Genomic DNA, 19766 nt, shown 5'->3' on the forward strand with positions numbered 1-19766 from the left:
TCTCGTTTATTAGTGAATTCGTATGATGGTGCTAGAGACATAAGGAAACAGTTGTTGAAAGGCTCACAGTTAGGCTTTAAATTTGAAGCAAAGAAAAAGTCCTCATCATCTTAGAAGAAAAATTTGGGAGTAACTCCAGAGAAAAGTCTCCCTGGATTTGTTTTTCTTCATGATTCTAGCACTCAGCAGGCTGAGGCTTTCTGAAAACCACCTGGTGTCGTTCTTCAGTTGCTGGAACTCTTTCACCTGGGCCTCAGCCAAGTCTTGTGTTGGCATTGGCCTCTTAGGGTCCTGCTTTAGCTGTCAGCTTATGACTTTTTGCTGTCAATGACGAAAGCTGTCTTGGAAATACTCCCATTCTGACTTGAGAGATAAGGAGTAGGGAATCCTGCCAACACATGGGAGAGCTGATAGGGACCAGCACACTGCTGGCAGCCACCCTGTGAGTCCAAGGGCCTGTGACCAGTGAGAGGCAGAGGTAGACTTTCCATTGCTGAGGGCCTGTTTAGATCATGGTACACAGTTGCTACTTCCTAATGGTGGAGTTCCTCTGTGTAACAGGATTTAGACTTTCCCCAAATGAAGATTATTTGCTTTCCAAGTGTGCTGGGCTACTATAGAGGCCTTTGATTGAGAAAGCCTATCATTTCTGGTTGAGTGGATATAAGGCTTTGGCAAAAGGTAGGGAGGTATGTATCTCTTGTCTCACTTTGGATATGAAAATCCAAAAATATACTTGACCAGAGTTAGAACCATTGACAGCAGGAAAGAGCCTTAATCTAGTGCAAATTACTAATTTTTTGAGGGTCCATGGCTTTCCCAAGGTCACTCTGAAAATTAGTAACAAAGCAGGGACTAGATTTCAGGTCTCCTTACTTCTAGGCCAGAATTGTCCACCTGATAGTTCCCTCTCCAGGGCATAAGAGCTGGAAACCTCTGCACTATTAGAGAATTAACAACCAGAAATGGCTGAAAGAAGATAGAACAAGAAGCCCAGGAGAGAATTTTCACCTTCAAAGCTTCCACACAAGGATATGGTGTTAGACACCTGACATTTTCACCCAACTTCACAAACATGTTTTTAATATGACTATCTCATAAGCTGCAGGTGGGATAAAGGAGACAAAACCCCACTGATTTCTCTTACCAGCCAGGCTGTAGCCATGGCAGCAGAGGTAAGGTGACATTGGTTAATTAATGAAGCCCAACAGGAAATCAGTAATAACATTGACAAGGAAACCATCCTAGCATAAATTTTTAAAAATAAAAGTGCCTAAAATGAATGTTTAAAGAAAAGTTTTTTGTTAACTGCAGTTTTGCAAGTTGTGCTTGGTAGCCTATGACCAGTGCCCTGTTTTTTTTATACAGCAGTAGGTATTAGTGTTCCAATATGTGAAGGAACCACAAAAGGCCACCCTCATTCAGCAGCCTGGTTCTAGTCATTCCTCTCACCCTGCCCTGCCCAACAACCTAGAAACAGGCTGGTCTCCGAGAATCCAGGCTTTGGAGAGCAAGCTTGCAGAGGGCTTGCTCTCAGTGGAGAGCATTCTTGTGTCTAGTTCTAACAAAATGAGAAATTTTTTTTTTCATAGCATTTCTGCTCTGACAGTACTAAGTGCAAAAGAGGATCCTGACTGAGGGTTTTCTGCTGTTTTCCTAATGAGAATTTGCTTTACTTAAAACCTATGACTTCATTATTAGTCACAGAAGGCTGGTTGACTATGTTAATAATCTACCCAGCTCCTGGCAAATGTTCAGAAGTGTTTGCTAAAAATCCAGCAATGCTGGAAGATTGGAGAAACTGTCTGTGGTTCTTCCCTTACAGAAATTGCATTCATGTATTTGAGGAGTCACATTTCACTCGTGAATATTTTTACCGTGTACATGATTTTTTTCCACCAGGGAAATGGTTTAAGTTGAAGTATGCTGTCATTAGCTTATGAATGGTAAAGCTTGGTGTCTAGTCACTGAACTTGAGTTCTCGCTGTAACAGTCCCAGAGTTTGCAAATTCAGATGCTTTTCAGGGACAGAAGGTTAATATAAGCGTGGAGAGCAGCCTCTACTCTGCTCCAACTTGATTGTTGCCTTGTTGTCTTACAGGGATGAGCCCAATGTTGCCAGATTGGATTCTCTTTTTTAAATAAGAGGCCAGAAACCAGATTTGTGAAATATCCCCATTTTTAAATGTTATTTTAAAAACATTTAAGGCATTGTGTTGTCTAAATAAAACATACCTGGGCCATATGGCTTCTGGTCCAGACTTTTCTGCCTTGCCCAAGAATTCAGGCAACACATATTTTACTGAAATAGATGTTGCATGATCTTTTAAATGTATAAGTTTTATTAAATATCTCTCTTAACTGAAAAATCTAAAACATACACAACGGGCCAGGAATAACCATTCTAAGACAAATGCTGTCAGTAAATGAATGTACCTCGTAGTGAAGTACAGAAGATTTTTGTTTTGTAAATTATTCCCAGCTGTTTGTTTGGCATACAGTGAGGATGCAGATTGGTGTCTGAGAACCTCCCCCGACCAACTTCTTGGCTTTAGCACAGAAAGGGCCACACAGCTCCCCTTCTGTCAGGCCTCAGCAACTCCCATTCCTTACTGGTAAAGATTTTTTTTTCCCTACAGATGGATTCACATGTCTTTTTAGTGAAATAATTTTCATTTCATTTTTTAAATTGGAAAGTTACTAAGGGAGTGAAAATGAAGTGTAAGAAGTAAGGTAGTGGGTGTCAGTGTGCAACATCTATGCCCAACCTTCAGAAGCCTTAATGGTCCTTCTGGCCCTGGAAGCTGAGACATTGCTGAATTTTGAAAAGCATCATATATAGATTTACCTCCAGATTAGTATGGGTTAAAACAAAGATTTACAGGTAGTGGGTTTTTTTGTTTTTTGTTTTTTTAAAGCCAACTGTGATCCCATTAATATTTCTAAGGAAAATGTAAACTGGTCATACATTCTCTTAAACATCACAGTGAAAAACAAGTACCCGTATGTGTGACAGGGCAGGCAGAGGACTCCACCTGCTCCGTCCTTGGTAAAGGCCCTTGGCCACACTGGTGAAAATGCCGGCTTCCCTTCTGCATGAATACCTATGTCATGCTATCCCACTGGAGCACCGGTGGACCCCAAAGGCAGGGCAGGGGAGGGGATCTTTTTGAAATGTTTCCAGGAGCTCTGTCCAGCTGTTTCTGTCTTCCAGCCTGGAGTGCTGCAGAAAACTACAAGGACACTGGTGAGACCATGGATCTGTTGCCATTCTCTAGGGAAGACTTGGCTTGGAGTATGGCTGCCTGGATTCTAAAATGTGTCCTTGACTCCATGGAGTAATTCTTGTAGTTTTGCCTGGAAAAGACCAGAGAATCAGGCATATGAGGCTGCTCTAAGAAGTGCTTTTCCTTCAGTCTGAACTGTAGGGGACTAGCAGGCCAAGGAAGATTTTCAGACACTTAAATCCCTGTCTCTGTCCAAAGAGTTGGGCCTTGTCCAATAGAGAAAAACCGAAAGGATGTGTAACCCCTCACCCTGTTATTGTACCCTCTGGAACCACTCTTACTCCTGTTGAGTAACTTGAGGGAATGAACTTAAGAAGTAAATCCATGGGGCTAGAAGGCAGGAGACCTGCTAGAAGGCAGGAGACCTGGGTCTTCCTACCAGCCCAGCAGTTGGCTTGTGGTGTGACCCTGGATAATTCACTCCCTGCTTCTAGGATTCCAATCCTCACTGGCAAACTGAAGAAGCCTCCCTATACCAGGTGAAAATTGGGTTCCCAGGGACACAGGCCCAGACTCTGGCCTGCCGTAATGCCCTTACCAGCACCCTTCCTCCCTGCTCTCTGTGCTCTGCTGCCCCAGCCCGAGTGAAGCTCCTGAGCTCCGGGGGAACAAAGGACAGACCGACGCTAACCACGCCTTACTTGGCAGTTTCCAAGAGTTTGACAGCCTCTTCATTTCTGCCTTGCTCCATAAACAGTAGGGCCAGCTCCAGCAGGGCATTTGGTATCAAGTAGTGATCATATTTAATCTTCTTTTCACTGTGGGACAGAGGAGGACATGGCTTACAGGCTCTGCCCTTGAGATATCCTTCAGAGTCTTCCTGAGCCTTCCCCGAGTGGATCTAATCCATGCCTTCACGTGGGGTTTCCTGATAATGAATCCTAGTTGGAGAAGGTTCCCACCACATAGCCGTAGAAAGGCTTATGATCCACAGGAAAGCCTTCCAGTCCTCTGCACCTAGGGCCTCAGTTCCCTGATAACTTATGGCTCATGCCATGTCCTTATCCCATGCCCACTGACCCCAACCCCCTTTGTCCAAGTTAAATGGTTTACTAAATTAGGAAGTCTGCTGTCTCCAGGCTGGCCCTTCTGACCCACTCTCCATGCTGCGTCAGGTACTCTTTTAAAACCCAAACCTGCCCTGCTCAGTATCCTTCCTGATCTTTTCTGTCTGCAGGATAAAGAGTAGCCTTGTAAGCAAAACATCCAGGCCCTTCTCAGTCTAGTACCCCTTATTTCATCTATAACCCTTTCCCTCTGTAACTTCACCCAAGCAGGGAAGGACCTAATCACTGTCACCCCAACCTTGGGTGTTTATCCTGTGTCCAGGCATTTGCACATGCTGTACCTACTCCCACTTAAAACTCCTGCTTTCCTTTCTCTGCCTGATAAACTTCCCAGTTAAAATGGCATCCCTGGAAAGCCTTTCTTGGTATCTTGCATTATGTTTAGGTCCCTCCTCAGGGCACCTACTGTCCTCCCTGCTTTCCTCTTAACACAGCCTTGATCATACCAGACTTGAGTTGCCTACAGCTGTCTATCTGTAACATTTGTGCTCCTCAAGGGCAGACTTGAATTACAAACTCTAGGAGGCACCATTCACCTAAAACTTCAGTGTGGATGGACTCCTGTAGGTGGGCAATCTGGTGGCCCCGGGGAATGAGGTCTAATGATCTGTGCCCAGCAAGGATCCTGGCATAGAACAGACACTAGTACAAGTGTAGTGAATTGGGGGTAGGCTAGAGTCAAGCATTGGAGTGCATGTGAGGAAGGAGAGACCCTGCATATTCTACCCAGGAGACATGGGCCCCAGCAGTAGGCCACCTGGAGTGGGAGCAGCCACAGAGGCACTTACTTGAAAGAGATGCTCCTGAAATTCTCCTCAGCTTCCTGGACACGGCCTAGGTATTTCAGACAGAGGCCTTTCAGCAACTTCACCAAACACTCATCATCCACTGAGTACTCATTCTCTAAGAATAGGGGAGTGAGGGAAGAAGACAGGCTTGTTTATTTCTGCAACAGTTACTCATGGATCCCCTACTCTGCTGGGCCCTGGGGACAGAGAGGTAACTCACACATGGTCACTGTACTCAGGAAGCTCGCATCTGGGAAGGAAAGACAGATACTGAGACAGTGACAATGTAGTGAGATCAGGATTGACTGAAGGAAGCCCAGGGGCTGTGGGAGCCCAGAGGAGGCCTTGACCCTACCTGGGGGACAATGGACAGCTTGGAGAAGCTGCCATTGAAGCTCAGTCTTAGAAAGGGAAAGGACCACACTAACCAGGGTAGAGAAGAAAGGAAGGACATTTTTACTAGAGGGAAACTTTAACTATAAAGACCTGTGATCTGACTCAGCCTGGCTTTCAAGGGCCGGGGTTAGTCACCTGGGCCCTTTTTCAGCATCTCTTCAGCCTTGGTGATAATCCCAAGTATCCCGTCTGTGAGTTCCGGCTGCTTCCCAATCACAGCATAGCCATTCCAAATGTACATCATTTCCTGAGAGCAGGGGAGCAAGTCAGTCCAAAGGTTTCCTCCCCAGTGGGGTGTTAGTTTCCCCAGCTGTAAATGGGCAGCTCAGATCAAGAGGATCACTAAAGGCCCTTCTAGCTCTAATCTTTTATGACAGATCTCAGCCCAGCCTATGAAGGGCTCGAAGGGCCATGGCAGGGAGCCTCATCACTGATATTGGGATCTCACCTTACACCAATGCAGATTTAAGATCGACCCATATCCTCACTGTTCTGCTCATAGCTGCACATAGTTTTGTTTTTTTTTTTTAAAGATTTTATTTATTCATTTATTTGAGAGAGAGAGAGAGAGCACATGAGAAGGGGGAGGGTCAGAGGGAGAAGCAGACTCCCCGTGGAGCAGGGAGCCCGATGTGGGACTCGATCCCGGGACTCCAGGATTATGACCTGAGCCGAAGGCAGTTGCTTAACCAACTGAGCCACCCAGGTGCCCTGCACATAGTTTTTAACTACTCTTCTGCTTGTGGCTTCCCTGGGTGGTTATCATGCTCTCTCCCAACCTCTCTGTGTCCAAACTCTTCCCCTATACTTTGAGGACCAGGCTATGACCCACATTCTCCAGGAAGTCCTCTTCCCTGCTCATCTGGCAGGACCTCCCATATTGGAGGAACTGTATTTACTTAAGCACTTTAGGATTTCCAATAGCTCTTAAGACTGTCAACCCTGTCTCTCTCCTCCCAAGGCAGTGGGCTTGAGTTAACATCATGAAAACTATGCAAGACATCCGGATGCCTTTCTTTCCTCCACTGCCAGGAATCTCAGAATTCTAAATTAAATGTTCATTTATAGTAATTCCATTAGCATTTCCTAAACTATGAAACCAGGTAATAGATGTGAAAGTGATTTGTATACAAAAAGTTCTAAAAAGATGTTATTGTTTTGGTTCTTGTTATTATGTTCTAGGGAGGGAATTTAAGTTTAGAACCAGTATTCCTCAAATGGTGTATATGGTCCCAAATTAGCAAATGTTCCTTTAAAGAAAGAGGTCTGTGGCCAAATAAGTTAGGGGAAAAAAAATCATCTTCAAGCTTATTCTTGGAGACTTACCATACATATTATATAAAGGCTCCAAAAGGTCCACAGTGTATAAACTTTGTTTAGGCCAGTCTTTCCCAAATATATTTAATCACAGAAACTATTTGCAGATTATAGTTTGAGAAATTCTCCTAAATTTCTGGTATAGTCACTTCTTGCCCTTTCCATCACCCCCCATATGATAATAGTTTTATTGTACAATTTAAACTATGAACAGCTTCAAAATGTGTTTAAAAATAATCTAGGATACATAATAAGCTCTATATTGATACTCAGTTTTTGATTCATAAAATATTTAACAGTTTATCAGCTAATTCTCATTACTGCTCTATGAAATGGGCAAGATGTATATCATTCCTAATCTTATATTAAGGGAAGGGGAACCCTATCCAAGGGCACATTGTTAGTGAATAGTGGAGTTGGGACCAGAAAAAAAAAAGCAGTGCCCTTTCCACTTTTTTGGCTACCTTAGTATTTGAACAACAAAGACTCTTAACGAGCTGGGAACTTCTCTGATGCCTGCTCAAATCATGCATGGAATTAGCATCATAACAGCAGTTCAGAATCTGGGCTCTAGAACCATTCTAGGTTTAAATTCTAACTCTTCAACTCACTAGCTGTGTGACCTGGACAAGTTATTTTATCTTTCTACTTATATCTTACCTATTTATTAGATATTTTCTCTACTTATCTATTAGGCCTTATCCCCATCTGTAAAATGGGGATACCACCAGCATCTGATACTCAGGGTTGTTGTGAGGATCAAATGAGGCAATGGGTGTAAAGAACATAGTCAATGCCCTATAACATGGTCCTAGGCCTCAGAAAAACTTGGTCCAGTGAGGGGGACAGGGTAAACAGTTATAATCATGTGACAAGACTGAAACAGATGGGTGGGAACACAAACAGCTGAGTGATGTCCTTGCCTGAGCACAGGGGTGTGGGCCTGCTCTCTCACCTTAAGGTGCCTGGAGCCTGCTCACCTGTCTCCCTGCCCCCACCAGACCAGTACTTTCTCAGGCAGGGGCTGGCTCTGGCCTATTTGTGTGCTTCCCTCACAGACCCAGGTAAATTGTGAAATCCTTTTCAGGGCCCTGAGGCATGAAGGTCTTTCTCCCCCATCCACTTCCCCCTGGCCGTAGCAGTATCTCTGGCTTTCAGGTAATCCCCACAATCCAAACAAGTACAGGGACAGTCTAGACCCTCCTACCCACCAGAGCAGGGATTGGCAACGAGATCGGTTTGGGGGAGAGGTAGCGTCTGGACTTCCGGATAGCAAACTTCTCTGTAGGTAGAGATTTCCCCGCAATCTTGAGCTTCAGGCCAGGCACTGCTCTGTGAAAGAGATGAGGGGAAGAAAAAAGCTAGAGAGGACTGAGATCTCCAGCCTGCCCAGCCTCTGCTTGGCTCCTCTCTGGGCCTCAGTTTCCCCAGTTTATATGAGGGACTGTGTCGGACTCAACAGCCTGTGGCTGTGGCCTTGTATCACAGGCCCTGCCTCCAAACCCGACCACTTCCTGAGGCTAGGTGAGAGGCCTCCTCCACACCAGCGGGCAGAGGTGAGAATGTCAGCAAACACCCCAGGCCTGCTTTGCTAGTTGTCTTGCTTCCACTTTCAGGCCCAGAAGGCCCAGCAGAAGTCTGACCCCAGTTCCACGATTAACACCCAGAGAAAAGGAAGGACCTGCCCACAACTGCATGGCTCAAACCTTTAATTAATTTGCCACGCGAGTTGTGGCCTCCTTAGCTGTTTCCAAAGGCAGAGTAACATGCCTCCACATCTGGGGCCTCACCCACCCAGCTCCATTCCCACCCTCCGATTTCTGCCACAGTCACTGGGTGTGGCTGTAACCCTCAGGCCTGAGCCATCCAGCTGGATCTAGTTGTGAGGTTCCCTGCCAAACACCTCCCCTGCTTATTCAGTGTGGAACCTCTCTGGGCCCCCGTTTTCTCATCTCTGAATTGGAGATAGTGCTATGAAGGGGAGCAGAATTTGTCATCCTGAAATACGCCTCTTTGGCATAAGGATTGTTAGGCTGGTTAAGGAACAGCAGATACAGGAAAAGCTCTGAAAACCTAGTAGCAGCTGCCCTTTTGTAAGAGACAATTACACTTATAAGTGAGATCTCCCAATAATAAGGGCTTTTCTCCTCTGTACCTGGAAGAGGATGACAAGCCCTAGAAACTCTTAAAGGAGAAAGCAGAGCCTTAAATCTGCAGGACCACCTTACCTCCTTTACTGTGCTTTGCCTGAAAACCTCTCAGAACTGGCTCTTCACCCCCCAACATGTTCTGTTATCTTTAGCTGGGGATGATATTTAAGGTGATGGCTTGGGCCATTTCAGTGACTCAGTTTTCCTGGGTCTCGCCCATGTATACAGGAGGTATACATGTTATTAAACTCTGGCCTATTTTTCTCCTGTTAATCTTTTATTATTAGGGGTGGGGGGAGTATCTCAGCCAGTCTCTAGCCAAGAACCTAGAAATGTAGAGGGAAAATGATCCTTCCTCCCCCACAGATACTTACTGTCCCAGGCTTTCTGGAAGAGCTATGAGATGGCGAAGTGGAGGCACTTGGTAAATGATAAAACACCCTACAACTATGACAGCAGTTAGTGGGAAGATCAGGTTACCACCACTCCCAGGTCTGCAAGCTGGGGTCAGCCCTCACCCAGGACTGGAAGAAGGCCCGAGGCTCCATCCGCAGCCTGCTGAGGCTTGAGCCCTGCTCTAGACCCTTCGCACAAGGCAATCAGCAGCACAGATAAGAATAAAAACAGCCGCTATTCAGTGGCTCCAGGCCCTACACCAGGCTCTTCAATATAGTCTCTATTTGATTCACAAAACAACCCTGCAAGGCAGAAGTGGTTATTCCCATTTTATAGCTGCTGAAATTGTTCACAGTGACACAGCTAAGAAACGGCAGAGGCTGGATTTGATCCTGTTTGATTCCCACATTTTGGTTCTCTACTGTGCTTCTCTGAGTAGAGCGAGCTAACTCAGCAGAAGGGACCTCAGATCTCTGAACCTCAGTGTCCACACATCTATCCCACTGACCAGAAGAAAGAGGCTCAGTGGAAAGGATGTTGACAAAACCCCTTTCTTGAGGCCGGGGCGGGGGGGCCCTCTGAACAGATTCAAAGGGCTGGAACAAGCAGCAGTAGGAAGTGGTGGTGATGAGGCACATGGGGCCATCCTGGGGGAGGGTCAGGGAGCTCAGAGCCAGGGGAGATGAGAAGCCTGCCACCTCCCTCCCCGGTGCCCACAGCTCAGGGTGGCTGTGGGCAGATGTGGCTGAGGCCCCGGACCCACCTGAACAACTCCACTTCATCATCCCCAAACGGCTTGTAATCCTCTTTTCCAAACATGCTGAGGTAGGCGGCCTTCATGTATATGTAGGTGGCCTGGGCAAGGCAGAGCAAGAGTCAGATGTAAGCAGCCCGCCCTCTACACACCTCATTCAGACCTCACAAGGCCAGCCCGGTAGCCAAGCCCCAGGGGAGAAAGTGAGGGTGAGGAAGCTGAAGCACCTTGAGGACGAGCTGGGAGCTAAGTCCTGGAGAGGCCCACATCAAAGCTGCTTCCCTCTCTCCTCTGATGCAGCGGAGGGAAGGACTCGGGCAACGAGTGGGTGTGCGGGGCAGTGCTGAGGCGAGGATGGACACACTAAGGGCAGTAAGGGCTTCTGGGAAGCAATTCCTTCAGACTGGACTCTTGAGAGCCAATGGGATGATTCACAGAGACCTGAGAAAGGACCTTCCAGACGAGGGGAACAGCCTGAGCAAAGCCAGGGAGGGGCCGAGATGTGTGGTAAGAAGGCGACAAATAGGTAGCGCCAAGTATGGAATGCCTAAAAACAGAGGTGGGAGGCCAGAAGAGTGAGTCAGGGTCCCTGCGTAGAACTACCTTCCTGTGTGCCAGGCACTGTACACACTTCACCTCACTTGATCCCAAAGACAATGCCAGAAAGGAATCTGTACCTTGCCTCTGCTTCCTGGCTGGGACTGCAGAGCTTCTGGGGGCAGAGCTGGAAGTGACCCCAGGTTTGTGTGCTTCCAGGGCCTTGCCCACTGGATCCACAGCCAGCCCTGACAGGGAAGGTGCAGCTGTGCAGAGACCCCCAATCCCCACCCCAGGGTACATCCCTGAAAGCTGCTCCCCTTCCCCAGGAGTCCAGCCCTCCAGAAACCTGGCTATGTCCTGCCCCCCAGTGGCCGAGCCTTGAACCTCAGCTCCTGCCACCAGGGGCTGTGGAGGAAGAACTGGCAGTGGCTCATAAAGAAGTACAGGGGGGTGGAGAAGGAAAAGGAGCAGGACATCGTGGAGTCGAGTCTCAGGAGAAGGCAGAAAGCAGCCTCCACCTGGGGGCCCCTTTCAGGCTGAAGCTCAGGGATACTCCTAGTTCCACTCTGCCCTCCATACTTCCATCTACCCTTCACAAAATGAGGAAAAGCTGGTCTTTGCAGGGGTGGTGGGAAGATCTCTCCCCCTCTGAAACCTGTTGCTCATCCCATCTTTAACCTCCTGGTGTCATCCTTACCTTCTCCCTCTCTGCCTGGCACTGAGTCAGCAAGTCCTCATGATCTGACCTCCTCTATAGCTCTTGAATCCCACTGGCCTCGCCCGCACTCACTGCACCAGCCTCCATCCCACATCCCCGCTCCAGGCCACTTGGGATGTCTTTCTACTGCCCTTGTCCATATGGTTTCCTAACCCATCTCCTTGCTCCCATCCCTGTCCCTGCAGGCCATTTCCACACCACCACCAGTCTGTTCTTTATTTAATGATTTTATTTAACAGAGAGAAAGAGCATGAGTGGGGGAGGGGCAGAGGGAGAAGGACAAGCAGACTCCATGCTGAGAGTGGAGTCTGACATGGGACTTTATCCCATGACCCTGAGATCATGACCTGAGCCAAAATCAGAGTCGGATGTTTAACCAACTGAGCCACCCAGGCGACCCCACTCTGATCTTTTTAAGTCAGGTCATGTCAGTTCCTCTTTGAAATCTTGGTAGCCCAGAATGCTTAGGATAAAATCCAGACTCCCTGTAATGGACTGTAAGCCCCTACCCTGTTTCCTCCCCCAGTTTCCTCTCCAACTTCATGTTGTTTCCCCCTCACTCACTCTAGCCACACTAGCTTCTGGGCTGTTCCCAGAACACCTGAGATGCACTCACCTTCCCCACCCCTGCATCTTCAGTGTCCTTTGCCTGGAACGCTCTTCATTAAGAAATCCATATGGCTTGCTCCCACACTTCATTCTGGTGTCTTCTCAGACAGGCCTTGCCTGATTTTTCTTTACTGCATATACCAGCCTGATGACATACTGTACACCTATTTGTGTGTTTCTTATCCCTCTTCTCACTAGAATATGAGCCTTGAGATGGAGGGGTCTTTGTTTACTGTTGGATGTCCTCAGGACCTGGCCCTTGGGGTGCCCAACAACTGCAGGAGGGATTTCTTAGGGCACAGATCTAAGCCACAAACATCAAGGGCTCCCCCACTCTCAGATTAAAGCCCAAACAGCCACTCAAGGCCCTTTGTGACCTGATTTTCTGATTCCTCTTCTGCCATTTCTCCCCCATCAGTCCTGAAACTCCCAGGCCTTCACCTGTGCCATCCCTCTGCCTGGGATGCCGTTGTCCCTCCTTACCAGGCCCATCCGCTGGCCTCCTCTAAGAGCCTTCTGCCACCCCTCCCCCAACCCAAACAACTTACCCTCATTGAGTCACCAGAAGTTAGGATGGATGCAGTGACCTAGAGTTCTGAGACCCACAGGCACCCAAGTTATCAAGGGATGCTATGGGGCCACTCTGATGGAAAACAGCCACCTCCCTGGGTGGGAGTCCTGTCTCCCCAGGCTTATCTGATTGCCCAATGATTCCACACATTTATTTTGCTGGATTACTCTACCAGGCTCTGTGTAGACAGTCCTTGTCCTCAAGAAGCTTACAGCTAGTGACTTAGGGGGAAAGTCCCTCCACAGTACCCCTGCACTCCCACCCACAAAGCCCTTCACCTGGTGACACAGAACCTCTTGGCAGCACCCTAGCTCCTGAGCCTCGGTCCTTGCTGCTCTCCTCACTTGGAGTACCCTTCCACTTCCTCCACTCTGCCACCCTAAATTCTCCTCTTCTGTCCTCCTGGCTGGCCTGCCCAGGGCTGCCTCTGAGCTCCCCTTAGATTCCCTCACTACGGCACTCAGCATACCACTGTCTCCACTATGCGTGTGGCCATCTCAGGCTGCATGCACTGGGGGAAATGCGAAGGCCCCACACGGATGACTTGGCACAGTCCAGTCAAAGAGGGATGCCGAGCAGAGGGGCTGAGTAGTGGCCATACGCTAAGTTCCTAGAGCTGGAAGTTGGTGGATTCGGGTGGCCAAGTGCCACAGATTAGGAATGAACAAGGCCCCAGAATTCGAGGTACTACAACCCCCACTTTCACAGGAAGCACTTCTGAGGAAAGCATTGCGGGTAGGGGGTGGGGGGGCTGGCCACCTCAAAGCCACACAGTGAGCTGGCGATGGAGCTGACTCACAGCCAGACTTCCTGACACCTGGGAGGCCTGGTCCCGCCTCAGCTCCTCCCAGCAGCTGCGAGGGCACCCCGGGCCTCTTCTTCCCTGTGTATGTGAGCCCAGCTGCCTGCCTCCCTCCACAGGAAGGCTTCTAGGTCACTTTAGTTCAACAAGGTTCCCTGAGGTGGTGTTCCCACTGGGGGTGGGAGGGGATGAGGAATGAATCTCAGGCCCAAAGGCGCTAGGTCTGAGGGAACATCTTCAACAGCATGGTGGTCTCAGGGCAAGAAGGGCCTCCTCGGTGGGACTTAAGGAACAAGGGAAAAGCAAAGGCCTTGATGTCACACAGAACTGTCTTCAAATCCAGTGTCTGTCACCGGCACGTGTGGGCCAGGAAAGTCACATACCCTCTCTTGGCTTCCATGTCCCTGTGTGCCCAATGGAGGTAACTTCTACCTCATCGGGTGTATGTGGAAGAAACAGCAAGTGCTGGGCACCCAGTAAGCTCAGTGAAAGCCTGCCCCCTCCTCCAGCCCCTCCTGCCCCAGACCCAAAGAATTCCCTTTCAGCTTTGTCCCTGGACAGGGGTACTGAAAAGGTGGGGGAGGGATGAGAAATCAGGATTTAAGGTCATTGAGACCCATGTTCTCTATATTTGCCAATACCAAATTGGATGCTCTCTGATGATCTCCATGATTCTAAGAGTCTTAGTTGCGCATTCTGTGCTATCATTACTGTGATGATAATGGCTAACACTTACTTTACCACTTACCATAATGTTACAAGTTTTCACCTATTGTGGGCATCTGCTGTGCTTTATTTTGCCTTCATAGGATCTCTTTAATGCCTCTTCCCACCAACCAACACTTTTTCTGGGGACATCCCCTCATTTTTTCTGGAGAACCACCCCTCTCCTACTCTTGATCCACGAGGAGTCTTCCCACCCCTGTTCCCAAGCACTGACATGTGACCTATGCCAGACCAGTGAGCCTCGATTGTGGGACTATGGTTGAAACCAAAGGGAAGATGTGAGTTAGGGGCAGGCGGTCCGTGGCCACCCTGCCTGACACATGGAGAAAACCCGCCTGCACAGCAAAGATGTCATAGAGCAGAGCACAGCCACAGATGGAAAAATGTCAACCCAGATAACATAATTTGAATTCCTGGATCCAGCCCTACCTGAAATCAGTTGTGCCTAGAATTTTCAGTTCTGTGAACTAAAGAGCCTTTGGTGTTTTCAACCTGCATAGTCCATATACAGTGGCCATTAACCCCATGTGACTTTTTAAATTTAAATTTGCATTAAATAAAATTGAAAGCAGCCAGGTTCCCAGTCACACCAGCACACTGTAGGTTCTCAACGTGCCCTGTACCTGGGGGCTACCTCCACCATAACAGAATGTTCTATCGGACAGCACTCACCTAGACAGCTGAGCCATGCTTCCGTCCCTTGTGACTAAAAATCTTGACTGACACTGTAGTTCTAAACTTTATCTGCTCCTCACGGTCTTTAGTTCCTACCAACCCTGAGTCCTCTTAGAACTTATGGTTCGGTTTAAGTTCCAGCTGAGACATCTGTTTTCAGTTAAGGGTTTGGCCCTGGGTCTGGGGGTTTGTGGCCAGGCTGGCTTGGCCTGGCCCCCCAGCGGCCCCAGCACCTGGTGTCAGCCCACCTTGGACCAGGAGTTCTCCTTGCTGAGCAGGTCGGCATAGAAGTAGGCCATCTTCCACTGGCCCTTGTACGTGAAGCACCACATCAGCTCCCAGTAGCACATGTGGTGGAACTGCTTCCAGTGCTGCTGGGCCTCACAGCACTCCTCGAACCGCTGGATGGCCTGCGGGCAGCTGCTGGTCAGCGTTGTGGCCCCACCGCCCTGCCCCGCTCCACGGCAGGCCCAGCCTCCCCCAGCGCTCGGTGGCCCAGCCCTGTGCCAGGCTCGGGGGCGGGGGAGGGGCAGCAGCGCTGGGGGGATGGGATGGGAGTTCCGGGCTCCAGGCCTGGGTCTACCCACTAAGTCTTACTGATAGGACAACCCTGGGCCCAGTTACTGCCCCTTCCTGGGACTCTAGTCTTTGGGCACAAAATGAAAGGATGGGAAAGAGCTCTAATGGAAGGACAGGAGGCAGTGGAAAGTATTAATATGAAAGCAATAAAATGTCTGTGCCTCAGAACAAACTCAGGAAGCTTCCAGTAGCTCCCATGAAAGGACCTGGACTCGGGGCATCTGTCTTGCCGCTTGAGGAACCACAGCCAGGGCCAGCTGGAGACCCCAGAACTCTACATTGTGCAGTCCCTCCTGGGGATTCTGCCAGACCCGGGTCCCTCCCCTCTCGAGCCCCTTCGATGGCTCCCTCCCATCTACGGAGCTCAGACTCCTTAGCCAGGTCATCAAGGTGCCCACCTCACACCCTGACACCGCTGCTCCATTCACAGTGCCTGTCACCAGGCCCTGAATAAGCAGGGCCTCCACCCCTCTGTCTCACCGAAGGGCCCCCCTGTGCGGGAATGCGGCAGTCCTGCATCTCCCTGTCAGATCTTACTCACCGCGAATGCCACCTCCTCCCTCATCTCCCCAGACTGTCCTGTTCTGAACTGCTTCCCCCCCCCCCCCCCCCCCCCCCTTTTTTTCCCCCCTCGCCCCCCCCCCCCCCCCCCCCCGCCCTCTTGTTGTTTCTCTCTTGGAGCCCTCCTCCCAGTCTCTGCCCGCTGGTCTGGGAGACCACAAGGGTCACCAGCCCTGGCTCAGACCCCCGTTACTCACTGTGTCAACATTGCCCTTAATGGCTTCAATCCGCCCCGCGAAGAACAGGAAGATGGCACCCTGCAGCGACACGCACATGGGTCTGTGTGGGTGCGCAGGGCACACATGGGCCGGGGGGGAGGTTTCGGGGCGGGTTTGGCGGGGGAGGGGGGGAGACTCACCTTAGGATATCGCTTCAGGTAGGGCTTCAAGAGCTTCTCTGCTTCCTCGATGTTGACGTTCCCGGTACCTGAAGGAGGCGAGGGGACAGCACATATCACCACCACTGGCTCTTGGAATCCCCCCAGCAATCGACCAGGGACTTCTCGGGGCCTCCTCTTCCCTCTCTGGGAAATGGGTATAATAATTCTCCTACCTCCAGGGTGATGTGAGGATTAAATAAGACGGTGCGAGTATTGCCCCGGCACACAAGGCTCAATACCCAAGAGCCATGCCCACCAGGGTGGTACCCAGAACCCCAAGGGCCTGCCTACAGTGTCCTCACACCCTCTACAAGGTGGGCATGACCATCCCCATTTCCCAGAGGACAAAACGGAGGCTGGAACCTGGGCACACTGTGAGGAAGTGAGTGGTCGGCAGGCCAGGCCCCAAGACAGCTGATGGTGCTCTGCTAATTCTGGTCCCAGCGCCCCACCCCCAGTCCCGGGGGCCTCCCCCGGCAGGGTCCGCAGCTCCTTGTCCTTAGAGCCAGCCCAGCCCCAGGCACCCCGGCTGTCGCTGTCGCCCAGGGGGCGCTCCTACCGAGCACGAAGGTGAGGAAGGTGTGGTAGCAGAGCAGCAGCATGACACAGAGCACAGCGCGGAAGCTGTGCCCTGAGGCGCCCTCCTCCAGCTGCAGCAGCCCGTAGTCCTGGCGGAGAGAGACCCACAGGCTGAGGCCAGACCCAGGGTGCGGTGGGGGCTGGGGGGCCCACCGGACAGCTGGGAGGGCCGTGCTGCTGGGGCAGGGGCACAAGAGTGCTGGACTCCGCGTCTGGAAGCCCGCCGGCCAGGTCAGCCGCCCGCAACCCCCGCACCCGGGCTGGGCCACCCTGAGCCAGGCTGCCCCTCTCGCTGCCTCAGCCACCTTCCTGGGGTGCCAAGGCCAGGGCGGAGGCTTGGGTCCAGGTGTCCCCTACTTCCTCAACAGCCCCTTCCCCATTCCTGCCTTTATTCACCTGCTGGCCCCCATGGTGAGCACTGAGGCCCGGAGCAGCCCCGGGTCTGGTCGGAGAGGAAGAGAGGCCAGACTCCACTTGAGGCAGATAATCCTAACCAGAGGCTCAGAGCACAGCACGAGGACTGCAGTCTGGGAAGGCTTCCTGAAGGAGAAGGCTCTAGAGCCTGGCTGGGGAGGAGGAGAGGCCAGACTCCACTTGTATCCCTGCCTGCAGTTTCTGCCCCCATCTGTCCTCCAGGGTAATCTGACCTACCTCACCCCTGCCTCAAACCCTCCATAGCTTCCTTGCCTTCAGGGTAAAGATGAAGCCAAAGCCAGTGTCTGAGGTCTCTCCCACTTTGGTCTCGTCACCCTCTCCTCCTAGCCAGGCAGGCCACACCGTCCCACCTCTTGGCCTTTCTCATGCTCTTCCCTCCTGTCATCATCCCGAAATCCTTCTCAGGACTCAAGGGCCTTCTTAAAACAAAACTAAAAGAGACCTTTGGAGCCTCTAGCTGGTGTTTCCCAGGACCAGGGCCATGGACCATGGACAGGTCTCCAGACAGACATGAGGCTCAGAGTCCCAAGTGAGGGTCTTCCCTTTCCAGTTCTCTATGTGTCCTGATGGTATGCAGGAGAAAGCCTCAGTCCCGTGCTGGTGTGTGTTCAACACCTCTTCCCACAGGAAAACGGCGTCAGTAGATCCTACAGCCTGCTCTCACAAGATTGCTTATGGTTATGATTATGTTCTTATCATGCCAAATAACATGGGTTTTCTATGTAGTAGTGTTTCCTTTAGATAAACTTAAGTAAAAAATATGAGCCATTTTTGGGAAAAATAATACATAAATAATAATATTGAGGTCTACAGTCGTGGCAAAAATCAGGAAAGGCAAGAGGAAGTTCAAGTTTGAGAAACATTGATCAGTCTAAAACAAAAAAGCCCCTTGTTTTACCCAAAAAGACCCAGAGGAGGAGGAGGAGATGAATGAGGCTGGACTGACCCAGGACTCCTGACTCCCAGGCCACGGTTCCTTCTACAATGAGGGGCCTCCTCCACCAGGGAGCTCTCCCTGATTTGCTACCTAGTACTCAGACTCCTGCCTTTAGCAAAGTCTCTGGGTGCTTGCGTCCTCTGGTTTCTGCCCTCAAGGCCTGATGCATGGTAGTGCTTCTCTTCGGCATCTCTCAGACAAGAAAATGATCTCAAGGGAAAGAACTAGCTCAAAGTCTTCCAAAGGGAGGAGGACTAGGTTCCTGACACCTGTAAGGCTCAGAGAACATGACTCCAGGCCACTGCACGAAGTTGCCCTTCACACCCATCCTTACCCTACAGCCTCTTCACCCTGTGTGGGGCTGGGCAGGGATCACTGGCCACATTTCACTGGAGAGGAGACAGAGGCTCAGAGAGGCCTGGGCTTTGTCCAGGGCCACAACTGAGGGGGGCTGTACCAGGACCAACACACAGGGCCTGCGGCCCCTCAGCCCCACCCTGTCCAGCTGAGCCAGTCAGGAGTCCCAGAAGACAGGCGGTTACCTTGTTTCCTGAAAATCCCACAAACTCCAACAGCCGCAGGATCCTGTTAGGAAGCATGGACAGCGTCTGCAGGAACAGAGGCAGGTGGGCATGTGGAGGGGTGGGAGCTGTCCGTCCAACTCCCCAAACTCCAGAGTCCCATGGTAATCCTGGGGGAGCACCTATCTCCAGAATGCCCACAAGGAGGGCCAAGGTTTCCCAGAAAGCCAACTTCCCCGGATGGAGAAGCACCTCAGTGTGACAACTAGGAGCAAACTGTGTCTAAATCCTAATCTCACCACACCCACTGGGTCACCCTGGGCAAGCTACATAGCCTTTCTGTGCCTCAGTTTCCTCATCTGGGAATAATAATAGCCCCTTCCTCCTAGGGGTACCATAAAGATGGATCAAACTAAGGTTTGTAAAGCACATGAAAGCTGGTGTTTCACACTGAATCCCTGCTCTGCACCAGGGGCTCTGTCATTGCATTTGATCCTCAGAACAGTCCTGCCAAGAAAGATCACTGTCCCTTTTGATAGATAGAAAAAGAGAGGCAGAGATAAGTGACAGGACATGCCTAGGGTCCCACAGCTCATCAGAGGGGGGCCAGTTCTCAAACCCAGGACAGCCTGGCTATAACCTGCTAAAGCATCTGATGAACTCTGCAGTTTGAACTTCTCAGCACTTGGGCCACTTTATATACAAGGAAACTGGAACCCAGTTTCCCACTTCACATACAAGGAAACTGGAACCCAGAGTGGGGCAGGGACCCCGGCCCCAAGGCCTGCTCTTGGAACAGGCTTTGCCAAGAGGGGAGAGAGCCACACGCTGCCTCATATGCACTTCCGGACAGGTCTCTGGACACCCGGGGCCAGGAGTCTAAACTGTTGATGAGCATCTCCTCCTCCCAAGAATAAGCTTCAGAGCCTCCCTGCCTCGCTTAGCTCACACTGTTCCTTCTGCCTTGAGTGCCCTTCCC

The 19766-nt window shown here is 50.5% G+C and overlaps 1 protein-coding gene across 11 annotated transcripts in view; it reads right to left on the reverse strand.

Annotated features, from left to right (window-relative positions):
- Positions 1 to 2197: 2197 nt before the first annotated feature.
- The window catches only part of TTC39A (tetratricopeptide repeat domain 39A), a 48416-nt gene continuing 30847 nt past the window's right edge, over positions 2198 to 19766 (reverse strand). For 6 of the 11 annotated variants that reach the window (XM_021684294.1, XM_021684293.1, XM_021684289.1 and 3 more), the window contains exons 8-18: positions 18809 to 18874; positions 16875 to 16983; positions 16295 to 16362; positions 16134 to 16193; positions 15045 to 15206; positions 10165 to 10256; positions 8067 to 8187; positions 5674 to 5785; positions 5143 to 5257; positions 3929 to 4045; positions 2198 to 3357 (exon numbers count right to left, since the gene is read on the reverse strand). In XM_021684294.1, the coding sequence (XP_021539969.1) occupies positions 3234 to 3357; positions 3929 to 4045; positions 5143 to 5257; positions 5674 to 5785; positions 8067 to 8187; positions 10165 to 10256; positions 15045 to 15206; positions 16134 to 16193; positions 16295 to 16362; positions 16875 to 16983; positions 18809 to 18874 (1146 nt within the window). In that variant the 3' untranslated portion in view covers positions 2198 to 3233. Of the gene's footprint in view, positions 3358 to 3928; positions 4046 to 5142; positions 5258 to 5673; positions 5786 to 8066; positions 8188 to 10164; positions 10257 to 15044; positions 15207 to 16133; positions 16194 to 16294; positions 16363 to 16874; positions 16984 to 18808; positions 18875 to 19766 lie in introns of those variants that run through there. The other 5 variants (XM_021684287.1, XM_021684291.1, XM_021684297.1 and 2 more) reach the window with 5 other exon arrangements.

This window comes from Neomonachus schauinslandi, chromosome 4 (genome assembly GCF_002201575.2).
Source record: "Neomonachus schauinslandi chromosome 4, ASM220157v2, whole genome shotgun sequence".
NCBI classification, from domain to species: domain Eukaryota; kingdom Metazoa; phylum Chordata; class Mammalia; order Carnivora; family Phocidae; genus Neomonachus; species Neomonachus schauinslandi.